Source organism: Mobula hypostoma, chromosome 3, assembly GCF_963921235.1.
Source record: "Mobula hypostoma chromosome 3, sMobHyp1.1, whole genome shotgun sequence".
Classification (NCBI taxonomy): domain Eukaryota; kingdom Metazoa; phylum Chordata; class Chondrichthyes; order Myliobatiformes; family Myliobatidae; genus Mobula; species Mobula hypostoma.
This window is the reverse complement of record NC_086099.1, coordinates 172,674,809-172,698,068: the sequence shown is the minus strand read 5'-3', so window position 1 is coordinate 172,698,068 and position 23,260 is coordinate 172,674,809. Positions and strand designations below refer to the sequence as shown.

The following is a 23,260-nucleotide window of genomic DNA, read 5'->3' as shown; positions in this document are numbered from 1 at the left end:
ACACCTTATATTCCATCTGGGTAGCCTCCAACCTGATGGCATGAACACTGATTTCTCGAACTTCCAGTAATGCCCCCCCCACCGCTTCACCATTCCCTATTCTCATTTCCCTTGCCTGCCCATCACCTTCCTCTGGTTTCTTTTTTCCATGGCCTTCTGTCCTCTCCTATCAGATTCCCCCTTCTCCAGCCCTGTCTCTCTTTCACCAATCAACTTCCCTGCTCTTACTTCACCCCCCCCTCTGTTTCATCTATCACCTTGTGTTTCTTCCTTCCCTCCCCCACTTTCTTTCTCTGCCTCCTCATCTTTTTTTTTCAGTCCTGATGAAGGGCTTCGGCCTATACTATTTTCTATGGATGCTGTCTGGTCTGCTGAGTTCCTCCAACATTTTGTGTATGTTGCTTGGATTTCCAGCATCTGCAGATTTTCTCTTGCTTGCAAAAAGCAATGTGTTGTCTGTTCCTTATCACATTGTGTATTGGAGCTTGCTTGAGCATAGATTTAGCTCCAGTGTTTCCTATATATGCTTTCAGACAGCTGTGTTTCTTCCTTAAATCAATATTGCCTTTTTAACCTCCAGCCTATCTTGTCTGAAAACCCTGCACCCAGGGACAAGTGACTATTTCTGCCCATTTTTACACCATATTTATCACTGCCTTCATCTCATATAATACTATTCGCATTTTGATGTCTGGACATGTGGAAGATGGCCCATTTTCTGTGTTTTATTCTCTCTGTAAACACAGAAACATAGATAATAGGTGCAGGAGTAGGCCATTCGGCCCTTCGAGCCTGCACCGCCATTCAGTATGATCATGGCTGATCATCCAACTCAGAACCCTGTACCAGCCTTCCCTCCATACCCCCTGATCCCCTTAGCCCTGTAACATGTGTTTGCCTCATCTTCCAAACTGTCTCTTACCTTAATCTTAACATTTTCATATATGCTCTTTCCCCCTTTGAATCTTAGCTCAGCTTTCTGCTAAATACATTTAAATCCTTCCCAACAGCCATAGCAAACCTGTCTGTGATGATATTTGTTCCATCTCTATTAAGGTACAACCCTTCTGTGCTCTATAGACATCACCTTCGCCTGAACTGGCCCCAGTGACCAAAATACTTGTGAAACTGAGTGTCTAGCACCATCTCTTTGGTCAAGTCTCATCATCTATCTGCACTATCCTCCTAGTTCATTGCTCTCAGGTACAAGTCGCTAGGAGTAACCTGGATTACTACTTCTGAAATCTTGCTTAATTTCTTCCTTCAGTCTTCAAAGTCTGCTTTTTAAATTAAGAGTTATTTTTTAAAAACTTATGCACGTTTGTAGATTTGTGTCTCCATCTTCAGGTTATTAATAAGCACTACTACTGCTGGATAATCACCACGAAAAAAACATTCTCTATTTATATGAGCCGTCTGAATATAGTAAAACATCTCTAGATATTTAATGAGGGCATAATCACACTCAAAATAGTTACCAAATAATGACTTACATTTACAAGATAGCATGGAGTGCTTAAAGGAGGAACGGACCTGATAGGTCAAATGTTTCTGCTATGATTATGGCTAATTGGCTTGATCTTACTCAATTTTGTTAATTTTCTTCCATTTATTATTTAGGACAGGAATAAATGAGACCATTGACAATGTGACTGGAAGTTCTGTTGTTGAGATAGAACAACGAAGAGCAGAGGAGCATAAGGTAAAGGAGAAAATATGTACTGCAAGATTTGACAGAACGCAAAATGAAATGGTTAAAACTGAAGTAATACACACAAAATGCTGGAGGAACTCAGCAGGCCAGGCCAGGTGTTCCTCCAGCATTTTGTGTGTTACTTTGATTTCTCTTGTTTGTGGTTAAAATTAAATATTTCATGTATTCAGAAGAAGAAGTAATTACAATGTTTGTGTAAAGGAGATTACTGGTAATTTAAATAATAAAGGAATGGCAGTGTGTTTCCGATTTACAATTGTTTGTCTTGAAATGGACTACAAAGTGATTATGTTTCTATCTGACTACTGTCCTGTACTTCCAGTTGTTAATATTTATTGATTTGGAAGGTTCTATGAAAACCCTCAGGGAAGTGGCTCTTTTGTGGTAAGTCGTTAAGAGAGGAAAGGTTAATGTTGTGGCTGGATGCTAGTTAATTGGACAGTTCTCTCTTAGATTCTGTTGATCTTTTTGAGTATTGCTGGATCTGTATTCATTCAAGTAAATCAATATTATTGCAGTATACTCCTGATGTGAGTCATGTAGGTGGCAGACTGAGTTTGGAAAATCAGGAGATAAACTGCTGGTCAAGTTCCCTCACTAATTTGGTCATTGTTGTCATAATTATGAGGCTGGTCCTCATTTACTTAACTTTTACCCTCTTGAGTATTCCTTTCTTTTCCAAACAGAGTTATAAATTTATTTACTCCTAATTTCTTTTTACTGTCGTTAATTTAAACCATGTAATTGATAGGTAATTGTAGGACTGATGTCATCAAAGTTTTTGAAGATTGGCAAACAATACAGGATGAATCATAGTGGAATACAGCTGGATACAGGCCCTTCAGCCCAACTGGGCCATGCTGTCCATCCAGTTAGTCCTAATTTCCAGAATTCAGCCCATGTCCTTCCAAGCCCCGCCCTCCATGTACTTAACCAAGTGTTTCTTAAAAGATACGAATTTATCTGCTTCAAACACATCCTCTGGTAGCTCATTTCATATACTCACCAACCTCTGTGTGGAAAAAGTTGCTTTTAATTCTTCTCCCTTTTATCCTGGACATATGCCCCATGTTCTGGACTCTTCTGCCCCGGGTAAAAGACTTGCCATCCACCTTATCTTTGCCTCTTATAATTCTAAAAATTTCTGTAAAGTAGCCCCTCAATCTGCCACATTCCAAGGAATAAAAACCCGGCCTGGCAAACCTTTCCCGATATTTCAAGGATTCTAGTGCTGACAATATCCTTGTACATCTCTTCTGCACTCTTTCCGGTTTAAGCACTGGGTAACCAAAGCTGTACATGCTGCTCCAAGTGCGGCCTCACTAACTACTGCTACAAATGCAAGATTATACCCCATCACCAATGCTCAGGTCCCTAATGGATGAAGGCCTGTGTGCTGAAAGCCTTTTTCACTACCATGTCTTATCTATGATACTGCTTTCAACGAATTACTGCCCTCTTATAAAATTTACAATCATTTTGTTTCCTTTTCTTCGTTTGAAAGCACCCTGTTCCTCATTCCAGAATTCTCAGATCTGACCACATGTTTATTTGCACATTTTAAACATTTTCCTTTATGATTCAGATGTCTTATCTGAAAATAAAAGATGGGTTGAGCACTATAAATTAGCGGTAGATTTACTCCTCCCTCGCTGGACATTCTTGACAGCATTCAGTGGATATTATGGGTTGCAATCAAATTGAAAATGCCAACAGTGCTGAAATGCCTTCCCTTCTTGGACCAAATGCCATCAATTTTGGGATTGCTATGCAAATGCAGAAATCCAGGATTTGTTGGCCACTCTTAGCAAAAATGTCCCTGCTATTCCCTGTTCATTTCAATTGAAATGCAGTTCCTAATGCCAGGCTCATGAGCATGCACAGCATGGTTTCATTAATGGGAAATCTTGCCTGATAAATAATTTGGATGATGTAATTGTGGCCAAATTTGTGGATGATATGAAGATAGGTGGAGAAGCAGATGGTGTTGAGGAAGTAGGGAATCTACAGAAAGACTTAGACAGATTAGGAGATGGTCAAAGAAATGGCAGATGCAATATAGTGTAGGGAAGTGTATGGCCATGCACTTTGGTAGAAGAAATAAAGGCGTAGTCATTTTGTGTATGTTGCCATACTCTGAAGTATGCATAATACTTCTGTGTGTATTTTCCATACAGCATTAAATTTGTTCCTACAAAAACTCCCAACAGAATATGTAGATTATAAGTGTAATGATGTATATTTTTCCTAGGTTGAGTTGAACGTGAACAGCATTCAGGAGCAACCAAGGCACATGGATCATCAAGAGCTTCTGCAACAGGAACAAAATTTGACAAAGACATTGCATGGTTTGGAAGTGAAATACCATCAAAAGCCGGAACGAATACAGTCTATGGTAACGTGTTATGGTCCAGACAGAAAAGGAGGTGGAGATGAGTCGGACAAATTTGCTGGTGGGGAGCCTATTTCAAGTGTCCAAAGTTTGAATGAAATCCTTACAGAAGTTTCATTACAAGGGACCGAAGAAAATAAGGAAGTTGCTTATTCTGTACGTCGTCTGGAAAAGCAATATGAAGAACAGATGCAGGAAGAAATTGCCAAAGTATGCCAGCTTCATTTAAGGCTAAATTTAACCGTGATGTAACTGCAAATAACAATTAACTGCTCTTTTCACTAAATTCAAACCCTAACAATACAATCATATTTCTCTTTCAAATAACAATTGGCAGGTGCTTCACTGTTTGTGATGTTTCTTAATAGTATCACCACTTTAATAGTTTTAAATGACTGAAATGTTGACATCAGTGTGCTTTAGTATAAGTTAAAATAGAAGTTTATCTGACCTTGGCTTATTTCTTTGCAGGTAATTGTTCAGATGTCTGTACGATTTGCTCAACAGACCGAGATGGCGAGGGTGCGAAAGGATGTGGAAGAAGAGCCTAATACAAGCAAAGTGAGTGATGAAGAATGGAAGAAAGAAGTGGAATGTACTCTCAAACAAGATCTGCAGTTTCAGTTTGATGCAGAGAGAAAACAAATGGAAGAATTGTTTTCAAAAGAAAAGGAGGAGCTTCAGGAAACACTCAAACAGAAGAATGCTGAAATTCTTTCTATTCAGAGGCAAATGCAAGATTTCAGGATTAAATATAAATTGGGAACATGTGATGTGATATCAGAAACTGCTTTACAGGAAGAATTTCTGAAAGCTGAACAAGAAATGTTGAGGGATTCTTATGCTGCAGGTAATTCCAGTCTAAAAGAAATAAGCTTGGAATATAAAATGGAAGATAGTGAATTCGAGAACCAAGAAGTTGCACAGGTAAGTTCCAGCTTCTGTGATGCAAATAATAAAAACTATGAACTGGTTGCTCTCTAGCACTTGTATTTACATAATAGTACAAGTCAGATCAGCAAATATTAAAACATACTTACAACCCTAACTACAGAAATTATTACTACATAAGCTGCATCTGTTTCAGATTGTTTAATTTCGTATTCCATTCCCTATTTGTGTTATTGGTCAGTGAGACTTTATTATACTTGTATCTTGCATGACTCCTCTTTTTGAGTAAGCAATGTTATATGTTTTAGGTCTTTATGTTCTTATAAAATATTGGTAACACAATTTGTCCTTGCTGCGTCCAGATTTTCCCTTTAATAATTTTTATGGCATTAAGTGTAGATGAGCTTATATATTGTCATTTTTGGAAATGCTATACAGTGGACTCCAGTTAACTGGGACACCTCTGAATTTGGCCCTAATAAGTGGTTGCCTCAATTAGCAAAAGTTTCATGGAAATAGTTTAAAGAAGTATATAAAAAAAAAAGTCAAACTGAGTCACAAATTATCTATTTAAGTGAAATACAGAACAAATAAGAACACTAACAATATTATTACAGTACTATAATACTGTGTATAGTTCCTAGTACCTATCAACGGAGGAATTCATCCAGGTATACTGTCGTGTTCCTTTGATTGCAAAGGAACCAGCTCAGACACCTGGTGCAGATAATGGACTACCTTCATAGAATGCTGCTGATGATTTCATCCTCAAAATATTCATTTTCATTGTAACATTCAAGATGATTGTCAATACCTTCAAATTCTTCATAGATGGTAACTTGTTGAAGTAGTGAAATAGTTTCATTTTCACTCTAGGCAATTTCTGGCACCTCTAAGCCTGAATAATGGAATCTGCAGTAAGCAAAACGGTTTTAAATTGTCTTACTGCTTATTTCTTGCCAACTATCAGAAACAAACAGTGGCTGCTTTTTTAACATAAGCACACGCAACTAACACTATTTAAAAAACTTTTCACTCGAGTACGTGGTGATGTCCACAGCCATAGAAGTGCACGTGGCTGACGCTACTTAGAAACTATTTGGCACCAGTCTCCTATTCCATTTAAGCAGAATAGTGTCTTAAGTAAGTGAAGGGAAGCCCGGCTATCTTCTCAATTATTTTTTGTTCTTTAAGAGTGTCTGAAATAAGCGGCTGTCCCAATTAACCTATGACGCAATTAACCAGAATCCATTGTATTTTTTAAAAATATGCTTGCATGAAATACTTTGTTGTTAAGGTAACTTTAACACTGCTTACAAAATCATAAAAGAAGTCTTGTATTGTGATAATATGTGATTTCCTTGCATTGCATGACTTCAATTAGGAGATTGGGTTTTACACCTAATGTCTCCTATTTATGACTGATATGCCTTTACACTTCAGATATGAATATGGAAGTAGTTGCAGTGATTCTAATTGTTTTGTTCCTGTGGAAAAGGGGGTTAGTTAGCAGCAAGAGAAGAAATATGCCACTTGGCTCCTTATGCCTGGTCTACACCATTTAATACGAGCATGCCTGATCTGAATTTCAACTTCAACTCTTCCACATTCCCACAATCCTATATACCTGTGCTTAAAACTCTCTCCTCATAAGTAGCTATCTATATCTCTCTTTAAAATATTTTAAGACTCTGCTTCCATCATCCTTGAAGGAAGGGAGTTTCAAAGGCCCTCAGAGAATGAAATATTGCTTAATCTCTTATTTTAAGTTCAAGATCCCTTACTTTTTGAACAGTGACCTTATTTCTACATTCTCCTACAAGAGGGAACATGCTCTCCCATTCACCTTGTCAAGACTGCTCATGTTTTGATCAAGCCTTCTTTGCTAAACTTCAGCACATAGAAGCCTAGCTTGAATAACACAAAGTGTCCATATCAGGTCTTAGCCTAGTAAAATTTCAACTACTTACGTTGCATTAAAGTATTTTACTATAAAATATTTATGTATTCGTCCATCATCAACGTCAATGAACACTTGACACCATTATGATGGTGTCGAGGCTAGCGGGTAATTTGGATTTAAGTGAGGGAGAGTTGCGCAGCGTCAGCCTCTCTCTCTCTTCCCAATTCCCATCTGGATCCAGTGGCAAGACAGAGTCGAGATGGCTGGAGATGGGACTAGGCGCAGTGGATGACCAGGACGTCTCCTGTGTCTTGTCCTGTTCTACATGTTCCATGACGCTTGCAGAGACCGCCTTCTTGACTGTTGGACCTTACACTGGTCTCGTCCGCTCAATCCACCGGAGTCTGTCTTCACATGCTGGGATAGACAACTCCCTATCTCACCGAGGGTTTGAGACCCGTCTGCTACCCTCACCTGGTTTAGCTGGCTTGTCAAAGCCGTTGCCCGGGGTGTGGCCGCTGTCGCATGAAAACAGCTACGGGGAGCCACAAAGTGAGAACTGAGTGCCAGGTGGGGACCAAAGGTGGGCTAACCGCCTTGAAAAGGACATGACATGTTCCCCCACCAGAGGTGCTACCCCTGCCTGACACCCCATACACCCCAAAATATTTAAGTATCAGAACGCTAAATGTTGTTTAAAAATTGTACATATAGAGTAAAATGGCTGATTTTTGTAATGGAATGTTTGAATGCAATTCTGTAGTTACAAGAAAGCAAAATAAATGCAGCTTAAAACTTTCCACTGTTGAATAGGAGAGACTAGAAGACATGAGGCAGGAGCTTGTTCGACAAGATCAGGAGCATCAGCAATCATTAGAAGCTTTACGACAGTTGCATACACAGCAGTTGGAGAGGTTGCAAGAAGAGCAGGAAGAATTGTTGGCTGAGGTGGAAAAATTAAAAGGGCAGCTTCAGGAGGTAAGAAATTTACATTACATGCATCTTAATCATAACACACGGATACGGGCACTGGTGTAGCAGTGATTTTGAAAACACAATGCTGGAAATCTTAACAACCTGATCAAAATTAACTGATTAAAGTAACAATAGCTAGAAACATAAATTATAAAATTGTAGGGTAGTTTCCACTTGTAGGGTGGTGCCACTTCCTTTATCGTGCAGTCGGAAAATGGGGTTCCCTCCCTCCCACTACTATCATTGATGGACCTTACATCTCCTTTATTTCCCACATGAATACTTTTATTCCATTTTCTCCTAAACTGAACAGGGGTGCTGTTCTCCAGCTTTTCACTTTTCACTCCGTAAGCCTATACATTCAGCAGATCATTTTTCGAAACTGATAGGCTATATGCCAGCTATACACCAGTGATACACCAGCTATAACATTTTCCCAGCTCAAGCCAGATCTCCATTTTCCCACTCCTTTCTGCTTTCTGCAGGAACCACTCCCTCTGTGATTCCCTGGTTCATGTATCTCCCCCACCCCTCTACCCTCCCCAAGCACTTTACCCTGCAACCGTTGGAGGTGAGACAGAGATTCACGTGGATCACCTTCAGTCTTGCTCATTGCATGTGCTACTCTCAATGCGGCCTCCTTTACGTTGGTGAGACCAAGCATAGACTAGGCGACAGTTTTGCTGACCACCTGTGCTCTGTCTGCCTTGGCTTTCTAGAGCTCTCAGCTGCTAATCACTTTAATTCCACACCCATTTTCCACATGGACAAGTATGTTCTCCGTCTCCTCCACTGCAAGGGCAAGACTAAATGCAAACTAGAGGAGCAGCTTTTCATATTCTGCCTGTGTAGTCTGCAGCCTGATAGCACGAACATAGAATTCTCCAGTTTCAGGTAAACCACTATTCTGTCCCTTTTCTCTTTCCTCCTAATCAACCCAGTTCCTCCTACACTGACTTCTCAGCCCCCAATCACTCTATTTCTTTTTCTTCCTCCACCTACCATCACCCAATCTCTGCCTATCACCTGCATAATTCTCTCACGTGCTCCTCTTTCCCCATAGCTTCCATCTGCCGATCCCATTTCCATTATATGATTCCATGGTCCACCTTCCTTTCCCATCTAATTCCATCTTTTGCAGCTCTTTGATGCTACAATTTATCTCCTTACATTCGCTGTCGCTACTTCCATGCTTCCTTCTTCCATTTAACAATAACCCTTCCTCACTTGGATCTACCTATTGCTTGCTGATTTGTGATCCACCCCTTTCACTCACCTCTTTATATTGGCTCCTGTCATTTGGACTGAAGGACCCTTCTGTTCTTCAGTGCAAATGAAGAGTCTCGACCTGAAACGTTGACTGTCCATTTTTTACCTTTTTTATTGACGCACGGTGTGGAATTGGCCCTTCTGGCCCTTCGAGCCACGATGCCCCATAACCCCTGACTTAACCCTAGCCCAATCACGGGACAATTTACAATGACCAATTAACCTACCAACTGGTATGTCTTTGGACTGTGGGAGGAAACCAGAGGACCCCAAGGAAACCTATGCAGTCACAAGGAGAAGGTACAAATTTCTTACAGGCAGCTGTGGGAATTGATCCCGGCTCGTTGGAACTGTAAAGTATTGTGCTAACCACTACGCTACCATGCTGCACACAAATGATTATCCCTTCACAAATGCTGACTGTCCATCTCCTTCCTGACCTGCTACATTTCTCCAGCAGTTTGTTGGGCCAATCAAGCAGTTCAAACTGCATCATTCTCTGATGTCCTCTTGCTTCATATCATTTTGCCTACTAAAAAGCTACTGTTGATCACTGCCTCGGAAATATCAAAAGATGGTTAGAAAAACATACATTGCAAGACTTCTAAAACTACCTATTTGTTCCACCAAATGTTTGTCTCCACCATCATTCATGTCCTGTTAATATTTTCTCAACCTGAGCATTACCTTTTGTCTCCTTAAAAATTGTCCTTTGTCTCCTTATCCCAAATCTTCCCTTTATATTGTCCACATGGTTGTGTTTAGTGTCTTCCAAGAATCTTTCCAAGGCTCTCTCTTCCCCCACCCTACCCCCACCACATCTTGCTCATCAGCATCCTGTCCTCTGGCAATTTCAACTCAAAAGACATAATTTTCTCCTTGTATATTTACTTATATTTTTCTTAATTCCCTCACATTAATTCTAATCAGAAAAGATTTCATCCAGCATTTTTACTTCACTCCATCTTCAAAACAAAATCTCAACTGAACTTTAAACTTCCCTTCCAGCTATTGATTTTCACAGAATTTGACTACAGTTACACAAATATCTACAATTTATATTAATGAAGTTAGTTCTCCACATTTATTTGCCTTTTGCTTGCTTTGAAGAATCCAATTTGCACACTTGGGTTTCGAACTTGCCTTTTATCCTCTTTATGGGATTTTTTTCTTCCCTATCAGTAATAAAGCCATGATTAATTTTCGAAATGCCATATCTGCTGTATCTTTGTACCGCTCATTGTAACAACTTCTCTCTTATTTTTGCATTTTATGCACAGAACCAGCACGTTTTCCACACTATTAAACACCACTTTCATTTGAGAAGCAGCAGAGCATTTTTTTTTACACAAAGTATGATATCTGATTTTTATAAATAACCTGGATGAGGAAGTGGAGGGACGTGTTAGTAAATTTGCTGATGACACAAAGGTTGGGGGTGTTGTGGATAGTGTGGAGGGCTGTCGGAGGTTACAGCAGGACATTGATAGGATGCAGAACTGTGCTGAGAAGTGGCAGATGGAGTTTAACCCGGATAACTGTGAGGTGGTTCATTTTGGTAGGTCAAATATGATGGCAGAATATAACATTAATGGTAAGACTCTTGGCAGTGTGGAGGATCAGAGGAATCTTGGGCTCCGAGTCTCTAGGACACTTAAAGCTGCTACGCAGGTTAAGAAGGCATAGAGTACATTGGCCTTCATCAACCGTGGGATTGAGTTTAGGAGCCGAGAGGTAATGTTGCAGCTATGTAGGACCCTGGTCAGACCCCACTTGGAGTACTGTGCTCAGTTCTGGTCACTTGCCTGGATTGGTGAGCATGCCTTATGAGAACAGGTTGAGTGTACTCGGCCTTTTCTCCTTGGAGCGACGGAGGATGAGAGGTGACCTGATAGAGGTGTACGAGATAATGAGAGGCATTGATTGTGTGGATAATCAGAGGCTTTTTCCCTAGGCTGAAATGGCTAGCATGAGAGGGCATAGTTTTAAGGTGCTTAGAAGTAGGTACGGAGGAGATGTCAGGGATAAGTTATTTACACAGAGAGTGGTGAGTGCGTGGAATGGGCTGCCGATGGCGGCGGTGGAGGCAAAAATGACAGGGTCTTTTAGGAGGCTTCTGGATAGGTACATGGAGCTTAGAAAAATAGAGGGCTATGGTTAAGCCTAGGTAGCTCTAAGGTAAGGACATGTTCGGCACAGCTATGTGGGTAGAAGGGCCTGTATTGTGCTGTAGGTTTTCAATGTTTCTATCTGTGTGGAGTGAGCTGCTCGAGGAAGTGGTTGAGGTCAGTAGAATAGCAACGTTGTAAAGACAGCTTGACAGGGACATGGATTGGAAAAGTTTAGAACTTTATGGGCTAAACACTCACTGTCTAATGGGACTTTCTGGATGGCATTTAGGTTAGTTAGGCTGCCACCATGTTGTATAACTCTATAGGGGACATGTTCTTATATTTTACCAACTTTATGTAATTCCTCATGACACCCTTGTGCAGAAATAAAGTAAATGTGACAGGTAGGAAATCAAGAAGTGCTGCTCCTGGAAATATGAAATAAAAACAGAAATTTCTGGAAGCACTGAGCAGGTTGGGCAGCATCTATGTAAAGAGAAGCAAGAGTAAACATTTCAGGGTTAAGTTCCCATACATTTAAATCAGAATAATGCTTCAATGAAGGGTATTTATTGTTCTTTCTTAAGAATGAACTCTTTCCACAGATGAACTTGATTTTCTGAGTATTTCCACTGTTTTGTTATTTTAAATACAATAGTAATCCATCTGATTTTTGTATGGTGGTTGAAACACAGAAACAGCAGCTCAACTAGTTTTTAAAAATAGTTATTTTTGTGTTCCTTTTTTCTTGATGTCTGGTTTTGAGTCAACAATTTATTTATTAATAATTCTGCAATAGAAATAAAATATTACTGTATTATATTTTACCATACTTCCTATGTCAGTATTTATAAAAGTGAATTGGATGTACAGGGAAAATATATGTGTTTTTAACTGCAGACTACTCCTATTTATAATGTGAAAGTGGTATCACAAAATGAAAGAATGCTTGCAGAACTGGAATGTTTTCCTGCAGCTGGAGAGGAAAGACTCCCTTTGGAATATTGTAACAGCAGTACACAGACAGAGATGGTAAATTGAGCTTGTTACTGTCCTTATTTATTCATTTAATTACCTTTTTTTTCCAACTTCAATAATCTTCAACTGATTATTGCCATTGGTTAGAATGTAATATATGGAACTTCAACATTTATTGGTTGCAGCAAGTATGGGTGTGGCATTGTTTGCAAGTTTAATAGATGAAACCTTATGTTGTCCTAGCAGCATACAAGAGGGATTTGTGTATTATTTGTTTTGTCAGACCAAATGTAGTATATAGAACTTAAATTTGCAAGCCAAATAGCAAAGTAATACTCAAGAGCACTAATTTCAACAGTTGTACATGAAGCTGAACTTAATTAGACCTAAGGTCTGAGTTTAATGAAGTTATAAATTTGGGACTTGGGAGTAGAATGACTGGATTTTTGTCACTCGTTAACTTACTACCAATTCATAACCTTGAACAGAGTGAGAGAGAAGACCAGCATAAATCCCCAAAGCATTCTGAACAATGTAAGAACATACCATCATCATTTGAAGAAAAGTCTGAAGAAACAAATCAAAGTGTCCTCATAAGTCAAAGGTTAGCTTGATGCAATGGCCGCCTTTCTGAATTTGCATGAGTTAACAGAACACTGTTTTATTTTCTTGTTGATTGTAAAGTGTGAGATTATAATTTTAAAAACTAGTCAGTGTGTACTTACAGAAAATGTAGTTGTATATTCGGCATTCAGCAATCTCAATGATTATCTCTCTTCTCATTATAGTATCTAAGTGTTATATGTTATGAACTCAAATTGTGTACCGGAACTCATCCAAAAATCTGCTGCAACTTACCTGCAGTTAACCTTCACCTATCAGTCCTTTGCAGTCAACTTTCATTAGTATTTGGGCCAATAATACTTTAGCTTGAAAATAATTGTGCTTTTCCTCAAGTCACTTCTTAGCCTGTATCTGTAGGCCTACAACCAGGGAACTCTGCAGTTTAATTTTAACAATCCACATCTACAATACCACTTTGTCTTGCCTTTTTCCTTTAAGATGCTCATTAAAATCTATGTATTGGTCCATTCAGTGTATTGATCAATTATATGTATTACCTGCTTAATACCTATCAGTTTGCCTTGATAGCAATTGTTATTTTTTCTCTTGTTTAGTATCTGGGATATTTTACTTGGGTTTTACGAGGTAGAAAAGTAGGTGAATGTTATATAATTTGATATAAATAGCAAATGTTGGCAATGCACAGAAGTGCAAGCAGCATCTTGGGGAAATAAATAGAATTGACATTTCAGGTGGGAGAGGGATTGGTAGGACCAGGCTAGGGTTGCTGAGGTGATACTACTGTTAATGGAGATGTCTGCTTGATATTTTAATGAGAGTGAGAGAGAGAAAACAAAGTAAAAGGATAGAATGAAGTTTTAAATTAAACTCAGCTGTTGCTCAACCTGAAACCAAAAAGTGAATGTGGAGAGAGAAAAAGCTGAGTTATATGTTACAGATGGATCACCTTGTAGCAGAACTGATCAGTTAAAATACAAATAGAAAAAGCAAGCTTTGAATTGTTGAATTCAGTTTTGAGGCTGACTGCTGCAACATACCCAGGCAGAAGATGGTGGGCTGTTCCTGAAATGACACGGTAGCGTAGGGTGGCATGGTAGCTTAGCAGGTAGCATAACGCTATTACCACGCCAATGACCCAGGGTCAGTTCTGTCTCTGAACTTGTACGTTCTCTCCATACCCACGTGGGGTTTCTCAGAGCTCCTTCCACATTCCAAAGACGTAGTTTCATTAGTCACTTGGGTGTAATTAGAGCCAGAAGGGCATGTTACACTGCTGTATCTCTAAATAAAAACATAAAAGAATCTGCCTGGCCTGCTGAGTATTTTGAACACCTTCAGTTTTTATTTTGGATGCTTTCCATTTTTTCCATGTTCAATGATATAATTGATAATTATTCTTAAATAATTATTGATCATATATTACAAAGTACTCATGTTAGTATTTTATCCATGTTTAGAAATAGTTTACAAAAGGCCAATGACAGACTTTTGAAAGTTTTGTCAGAAGTGGTTAAGACGACGGCGGCTGCAGAAGAAACTATAAACAGGCACATTTCTGCCATTGTGGAAAGATCAGTGAAAGGGCAACTTCCTTCAAGAATGTCTCTGTGGGAACAAGATGCACAGGATTCTATTGATCAACTGAAACCGTTTACACTTCACAGTCAGGGAAAAGGTATGTCTAGCTTGATGTGGCTATTTTACTTATTTCATCAAATATAAGTAATTTTTGAATGCTTTCATGCACAAATATAACTGCAATGCATAGTAAAGGTGTTTCAATTAACTAGTCTCTCGTTGCACAATTATCTGCTCAAGTAAAAGTTGAACAATGCAATTACTTTAAAACATTTCCACATTGATTGTCTTTTTATGCTTCAACCCTTCCTGATCTCTTTCAACATTCAATATGTTCACTCTCCAGTTCTCTCCCCTTGCATACATTTGTTTACTAATTTTGTTGATAGCTATAATGTCAACAGCTGAAGCCCAAAGCTGAGGATCCCCCTCTCTATACCACTGTAATCTCTTGCATTTAATATGCACCTTCCTCTTTGTCCGAGTTTTTTTCCATCTTCTAATATCTCTTAGATGGCTTGAAATTAGATTTTATTTGATAATATTCTGATAAAATGTCTTGTGACCTTTCATTAATTAAAGGTGCTATTTAAGTTTGTTGGTGAAAAGTAAACTTGCCTCATGGTATTTAGATGGAGGAAAAAATTCAGTCAAAGAAGTAAGAGGATTCAGCCTATAAAAAGTTGTCTTAAAATCATAGTCATAGTCATACTTTATTGATCCCGGGGGAAATTGGTTTTCATTACAGTTGCACCATAAATAATAGTAATAAAACCATAAATAATTAAATAGTAATATGTAAATTATGCCAGGAAATAAGTCCAGGACCAGCCTATTGGCTCAGGGTGTCTGACCCTCCAAGGGAGGAGTTGTAATGTTTGATGGCCACAGGCAGGAATGACTTCCTATGACGCTCTGTGTTGCATCTCCTGTGCCCAACCAGTACATTGTGTAGTGGATGGGAGACATTGTCCAAGATGGCATGCAATTTGGACAGCATCCTCTTTTCAGACACCACCATCGGAGAGTCCAGTTCCATCCCCACAACATCACTGGCCTTACGAATGAGTTTGTTGATTCTGTTGGTGTCTGCTACCCTCAGCCTGCTGCCCCAGCACACAACAGCAAACATGATAGCACTGACACCACAGACTCGTAGAACATCCTCAGCATCGTCCGACAGATGTTAAAGGACCTCAGTCTCCTCAGGAAATAGAGACGGCTCTAACCCTTCTTGTAGACAGCCTCAGTGTTCTTTGACCAGTCCAGTTTATTGTCAATTCGTATCCCTAGGTGTTTGTAATCCTGGGTGGAAACAGGGGGTCAGTGTGGACATTCCTCGTTCAGTGTTGGACATTCCTCGTTCAGTGTTTAACATCCCTCGTTTAACATATTTATGCATCAAACAAGATCATGATGAAAATAATTGGGAATGCAGAGGCAAAGGATAATCACATCCTGAGCAGATTTGCATAGCAGCAAAAGAAAATTAACCTCTCAGCATATGTGTAAGGTACCAAATGTTGGATAGAGGTTTCAATGTCGTATCCAATGTTTGGTACTTAATCTCATTTCTTTAACCTGTACGTAATGCCTGTTATAGCTGTTATTTCCAGTTTGAACTTATCAGTACAATAAGTATTCTTTCTAAAGTGAGCATTATGTATAGGGTATCTTGCTTTTGTTGGTCCCTGTTGAGGGACAACATCACAGCTACACTCAGAGATGACATAATAATACATATAAGTTTCTCCACCAGAAGTTCTTTGTTTTTTTGAATTGGGTCACCATCTGAGCCAAAGCACCAGCTTTGCCGGCACTATCATGCCAATGAGACTTTATAATGACTAAATGTGAATCAGAACCCATCTTTCCCTTATCAGTTTCTATTTTCTGGTTTTGTTTTGGTTCTCAAAGCTAGATTAAAGGAACTGCTGTATTGCAGATGAGACAGTTCAGAATAAAACAAAAGAAATCTTCATAACCAACAGTTTAGATTTGAATTGTTATATTCTGCAAGGTTGTGCAAGCAACGAACATAGAAGAATATAATTTGGTTGAGCACTTATTGAATAAAGTAATTGTAATTTCAATAGCTGCAAGGTGGGCGTTTGTTTTTGTCTCTCAGTTAAATGAAGATACCAGTAGTATAGATTATCAGAGCTGCACACCACCAAAACTTGTTCTCGACCTTACTGCCCAAGATGGCGCTTGTTATAATAATGACATGAATGCCATCTTAAAGTAAGTCACGATGGCACTTGATTTTTGCTGAGTGCAAAATTTTAAGAGGGCGCTTCACAGAACTTCTTTGCTGATGAGTCAAAATGTATAGTGAATTTATACAATGCCATATGGCATTTTTGTTAAAATTATTGGAGAAAATGATGTTCACTGTACTCCTAGATAGAGGGATTATTATCACTGTACTCCTAGATCCATATTGTGATACAGGGAGCAGTTCTTCAGCCACTGTGAACATGCTGCTGAGGAGGATTCTGGCACTGCCTTGCCCTGTAACAGAAGGTAGGGAGATCACTGAGTACTTAACAGATTTAGACGTGTTTTTTTTTCCTTGATGGTGGCCATAATTATGGCATCTCTGTGGAGCGGGAGATCACGGAGTAAGTTAAAGACAGTTCCTTGTGGACTTGATGCACGAAGTTTGAAAAATGACCAGGGCCTGTTGGGACTTGTCTGCCAAGAGGGAGATTGCTTGGGTTAATATTAACTTAGGAAGCATATGGTTCAGTGCATGGAATTATGATGTTATGGCTATTACAGGGACTTGGTTGAGAGAGGGACAGGAATGAGTGCTTAATGTCCCAGGGTTTCGATGTTTTAGAAAATACAGAGAGGGAGATAAAAAAGGTGGTGGAATTACACTATTAATCAGGGACAATATCACAGCTACACTCAGAGGGGACATAATGGACAACTCGTCCACGGAGTCCATCTCGGTAGAACTCAAAAATAGGAAGGGTACAATCACTCTGGGATTGTACTACAGACCTCCAGTAACTACCAGGACATTGAGAAACAGTTATGCAGGCAGATTAAGGAAAGGTGTAAAAAAATAGGGTTGTTGTCATGGGGGACTTCAACTTCTCTAATATAAACTGGGGTTTTCTGAGTACAAGAGGTGTAAGTGGGGTAGAATTGTTAGGTGCATGAAGGAGGGGTTTCTTAAATCAATATATAGATGACCAACATGAGGAGCCGCTGTACTGGACCTGGTGCTTGGTAAGGAGCCTGGCAGATGACTGACCTTCCAGTAGGGGAACAGTTAGAAAACAGTGACCACAACTCCTTACGTTTTAAGATAGAATTAGATAAGGGTAAGTATGGACCTTGCAGTGGAGAAGTAAACTGGAGCAGGGCAAATTACAAGAGCGTTAGGCAGGAACTAGGGAGAGTTAATTGGGAACAATTGTTTTTGGGCAAATCCACATCAGGCATGTGGCAGGTGTTTAAAAACCAACTGCACAGAGTACAAGACATGAATTTTCTAGTCAGAAAAACGAAAATGTCAAAGTAAGAGGACAGTGGATGTCAAGAGAGGTGATGAATTTAGTCAAGAAGGAAAAAAGAAAGGCATGTGAAGCTTAGGAAGCTGGAATCAAACAGGAGTATAAAGAAGCCAGAAAAACACTCAAAAAGGGAATCAGGAGAGCCAGGAGGGGCCATCCTGGCACGCAGGATGAAATAGGCATTCCACACATACATCAACAGCAAGAGGATAATGAGAGAGAGGGTGGGACCATTCAAGTATAAAGGGAGATCATTTGCAAATATCTTCATGTCCTCTCCAGCCACAGCCGAGGACCCAGACTGGTGAGTAGCTAATGTTGTTCCATTATTCAAGAAGGGAACAGGGGATAATCCTGGAAACTAATGATAAGTGAGCCTCACTTCAGGGGCAAGTTGTGTCTTATGAACTTGACTGAAGTTTTTGACAAGGTGACAGGGGTGATTGATGAAGGTAGAGTCTTAGATGTTGTCTCTGTGGATTTTAATAAGACGTTTGACAAGGTACCTCATGGGAGGCTCAGCCAGAAGATTAAGATGCGTCAGGTGCAAGGTTAATGGCTAGTTAGGATTCAGAACTGGCTTGTCCATAGAAGATAGCATGTAGTGGTTGAAGAGACTCTCTCATACGAGATCCACCTTCAAAATGTTGCAAAGAAACTAAAATCCAGAACGGCCTTGATCAGGAAGGAAGCAGGAACCAAATGGGGTGCTAAAGAGTCAGTCCTATGAACGTCTGGCCTAGCACTGTTTCTCAGTCACTGAATATTCCGCACCCACCTGGGAGAGAAGTGCTCACACAAACATCATCAATACACAGCTCCATACTTCCATGAGAATAATCTCAGGAGCCCAAAATCCACACTCTCCAATGGGTCCCAACAATGAGTGGAATAGCACCCCCAGAGATCCGTAGAAAAGCAGCTTCAAAATTCTACAAGCATATCCAAAATATGTCCAACAACATTCCAGTTCGTAAACTCATCGAAAATTCTCCTCCAACTTCCCATCTCAAATCCTGAAAAACTTTCTACAACTTGAAAAACCTTGACTCCTATGAGGAGTACACTGAATGGCCCCAATACTGGCACACCAACATATGCCCCCCCCCACCCCCAGCAGAGATCTGATTGACAACCCCACCTGACTCCCCCCGGGCTTTATGGAGCTAACAGAAAAATCTGGACAGCCACAAATAGACTCATAAGTTGACATGCCAAAGCAGCACAAACACTACACCGATGGGGCAGCCGACAAACCCCAGTTTGCCCCTGTGGTGCCCCAACCCAGGACTTTCTCGACCTGGTCCAAACATGCCTCTCACCAGGATCTGAGATGGCTTTGCTGCAGTGCATTGATGCGACCACAAGTTGGAGGATTGGCTTGTTCAAAACAAAAGTGTGAGAGAAAAGCACCTGCCATACAAAACAACAAGTGTTGAAACCATAACTTTTTTCCTTTATGTGAAAATGATGTGGATGAGCAAACTGATGGCATTGCAGCCAAGTTTTCAGATGACATAAAGATAGGTGGAGGAACAGGTAGTGTTTTGGAGGCAGGGAGTCTTTAGAAGGACTTGGACAAATTTGGAGAATGGATAAAGAAATGGAAGATGAAATACAGCATAGTGAAGTGTGGGTTTACTGTATGTACTTGGGTAGGAAGAATGAGGCTGTAGACTGTTTACTAAATGGGGAGAGAATCCATAAATTGGAAATATAAAGGACTTGGGAGAACTGCTTCAGGTTTCCCATATGGTTAACTTGTAGGTTGAGTCGGCAGTAAGGGGGGGGTGGGCGGAAATGTAATGTTTAGTATTCATTCTGAGAAGCCTAGAATATAAAAGGAGGGTTGTTCTGCTGAGACTTCTGTAATACATTGGTTTGACCACATATGGAATATTGTGAGTAATTGTGGACGAGTATCTAAGGAAAGATGTGCTGGTCCTGGAGCGGCCCCAGGGGAAGTTTACAAGAATGAAGGAAAAATGTGGTATGTGTGGGTTTCCTCTGGGTCCTCCAGTTTCCTCCCACAAAAGACTGTGGTAGGTTAATTGGTCATTGTAAATTGTCCCGAGATTAGGTTAGAAATAAATTGGAGTTGTCGGAGGTTACTGGATGGCATGTTTGAACGAGCTGGAAGGACGTATTCTCCGCTGTGTCTCTTTAAATAAATAAATTGCTTTTGTCTTGTACTTAATGGAATTCAGATCATGAGGAAGGATCTCATTGAACCCTATTGAATTCTGACAGGGTTATATAGAGCGGACATGAAGAGAATATTTAGCTTGGTAGGAAAACCTAAGATTTGAGGGCATAGATTTAGAATGAAGTCACTTCTAGAAGTGAAATGAGGATGAATTTCTTCAGCCAGAGCGTGGTGAATCTGTGGAATTCATTGCCACAGATGGTTGTGGAGGCCAAGTCTTTGGGTGCTTTTTACGCAGCACTTGATAAGTTCTAATCTAGTAAAGGGCTTAAGGGTTATTGGGAGAAGGCAGGAGAATGAGGTTGAAAAGCAAGTCAGCAATGATTGAATAGAAGAGCAGATTTGCTGGGCCAGATGGCCTAATTCTGCTCCTGTATCAAATTGTCTTAAGGAAACAAGTGTGCTATCAGCTACTAAGAAGAATCTCTGGACTGTGAGAAGTTTGGTGTGCACTGGAAAAAAATATTTATCAAGGAATGTGCAATCACAGAGGACTACATCTATTCAAGTACAATTTAGACAATCTCAGTCTGATTGTTATAAACATTGGTAGGAAAAAACTTGTGGAAAAGCTAACTATAACAGGTCATTTTCTTGATCAGATGCTTTAATTTCTTCATAAACAATGCTGGCCAGAAAATGGCAAATGTCACTCCACTCTTCATGAAGGGAGGGAGGCAGAAGAAAGAAAACCATAGACCAGTTAGCCTGACTTTAGTGGTTGGCAAAATTTTGTAGTCTATTATTGAGGATGAGGATTTGGGGTATTTGGAGGCAGATGATAATATAGGCCAAGGTTGGCATGGCTTCCTTAAGGGAGATCTTGCCTTGCAAATTTTTGGGAATTCTTGGAATAGAGAAAGGATAGACAGTGGATGCTGTTTACTTGGATTTTTAGAAGGCCTTTGACAAGGTGCCATACATGAAGCTGCTTAACAAGACAAGAACCCATGGTATCACACAAAAGATGCTGGCATGGATAGAAGATTGGCTGACTGGCAGGAGGTAAGGATGGGAACAAAAGGGCCTATTCTGGTTGGCTGCCAGTGACTAATGGTGTTCTGCAGGGATTGATAATAGGACCACTTTTGTCACATTATATGTCAACGATTTGGATATCGGAATTGATGGCTTTGCGGCCTTGTTTGCAAATGATACAAAGATGGATGGGCAAATAGTGTTGAAGCAGAGAATCTGCAGAAGGACTTGACAGATTAAGAGAATGGGCAAAGGAGTGGCAGATGGAATATGGTGTAGGGAAGTGTATGATCATGTACTTTGGTAGAAGGAATAAAGGCATAGACAGTTTTCTAAATGGGGGAAAAAATTCAAAAAGCCGAGGTTCAAAGGGACTTGGAAGATGTCATGCATGATTCCTTAAAGGTTAACTTGCAAGTTGAGTCAGTGGTGAGGAAGGCAAGTGCACTCTTGGCATTCATTTTGAGAGGACTAGAATATAAAAGCAAGAGTGTTTGATGGCTCTGGGCCAGAATTCACTGGAGTTTAGAAGAACGAGTGGGGAATATTGAAACCTATTGAATATTGAAAGGCCCAGGCAGAGTGGATGTGTAGAGGATGTTTCCTATAAGTGGGTGAGTCTCGGATCAAAGGGCATAGCCTCAAAATAGAGGGATATCTATTTAGAGCAGATGAGAAGGAATTTCTTTCACCAGAGGATGGTGAAGGTAAAACTGTGGAATTCATTGTAACAAATGGCTGTGGAGGTCTAGTCATTGAGTATATTTAAAGCAGAAGTTGACAGCTCCTTGATTAGTCGGGACGTTAAATGTAAAGGAGGAGATTTTGGAATGGTCTTGCGAATCTTGAAGCCACACTTTAGGAGCACACACAAGCCTTTTGCATATGCAGGCAGAGTAGATTATCTTAGCTCACTACCTGCCCCATACACCACCACTTGCTCCATATGTGGAAGAGTCTGTGGGTCTCGCATTGGCCTCATTAGAGAAAACTAGAGTGGAAGTGAGTCATCCTTGATTCCAAAAAATTCCAGAAGACTACAAAAGCTTTTTTCTAGTTCTGCAATACTTGGGTATCCTTTGAAAGTGAGTAGGGGTTGGTTGTTGTGGGGCTTTGAAAATGCTTTGTCCTTGTGGAATTGAAAGAGATTGCTGGTTTGCTGTAAGGGCGGGGTGGGGTGGTGAGTGAGGTGGAGTACCAGGTGCTTGTTGCTTGTACAGAGATTTGAACTCTGAAGTTTATCTTGCAGCATTAATATTTTTTTCTTAAGAGTAAAGGGAAAATAAATATTTGCAAGCACTTTTAGGTACAAAATCTGAATCAAGACGTATTACCTGTTCTGGCTTTCTATCAGAACTTTTAAGATCTATCTTGAAATGTCCAAAGCAATAGCATTGTACCACCAACATATTGCAAATGATTAGCTGCTTTCTAGATATTGAGACTTGGAGGGCCAGAGAGTCTGTTTCCATGATGCAAGGCTGTTCCTCCAAGAGGTTGCTCAATGCTCACAGATAAGATCAATAGGAGTGCCAGAATTAGAGAATGCAGAGCAAACAGGAGACTGTATTAGTTAATGATTGTTTGAGTCTCTCCCAGCATGTTACGTTGCAAAAAACTGAACTGCTGGAGGAATTCAGTGGGTCAGGCAGCATCTGTGAAGTCAGACGGATTGTTAATCTTTCGAGTTGAGACCCTGAAGGACTGAAGCTTCAACCAGCCTCCACAGATGCTGCCTAACCCACTGAATTTCTCCAGTAGTACTTTTTGATCCAGATTAGAGCATTGCTCTCTTGTGTCCATTGTTGTTTTAAAAGGTGTGGTTCGTGTCTGCTTCATTACACTGACAGTCCAAAGTATGTACAAATAATGCAACCTTGAGATTCATCTCTTTATAGGCAGGCACAAAACAAGAAGTCCGAAAGAACCTATTTAAAAAAAAACACCAACACCCAACGTACAGAGAAAGAAAACAGAAAGCAGAGTATGCAAACAATAAGAGCAAGCAACAGCACTGAGAGTGAAAGTGAGTCCATAGACACAAGCAGCTGAGCAGGCCTACAGCCTCAGCCTCAGTTCATCACATAGCAAAGTCTGCAGGTACGAAACCCGGAGCAGACTACACCCTCAGCCTCAGTTCATCACATAGC

The 23,260-nt window shown here is 40.1% G+C and overlaps 1 protein-coding gene across 4 annotated transcripts in view; it reads left to right on the top strand.

Moving 5' to 3' along the window:
- akap9 (A kinase (PRKA) anchor protein 9) overlaps positions 1 to 23,260 on the top strand; it is a 209,777-nt gene that overhangs the window by 65,211 nt on the left and 121,306 nt on the right. For 3 of the 4 annotated variants that reach the window (XM_063044116.1, XM_063044115.1, XM_063044114.1), the window contains 8 exons: positions 1,621 to 1,702; positions 3,966 to 4,316; positions 4,578 to 5,033; positions 7,714 to 7,878; positions 12,156 to 12,287; positions 12,722 to 12,837; positions 14,276 to 14,493; positions 16,833 to 16,922. In XM_063044116.1, coding sequence (XP_062900186.1) covers positions 1,621 to 1,702; positions 3,966 to 4,316; positions 4,578 to 5,033; positions 7,714 to 7,878; positions 12,156 to 12,287; positions 12,722 to 12,837; positions 14,276 to 14,493; positions 16,833 to 16,922 — 1,610 coding nt within the window. The remainder of the gene's footprint in view (positions 1 to 1,620; positions 1,703 to 3,965; positions 4,317 to 4,577; positions 5,034 to 7,713; positions 7,879 to 12,155; positions 12,288 to 12,721; positions 12,838 to 14,275; positions 14,494 to 16,832; positions 16,923 to 23,260) is intronic. The other variant, XM_063044117.1, reaches the window with a different exon arrangement.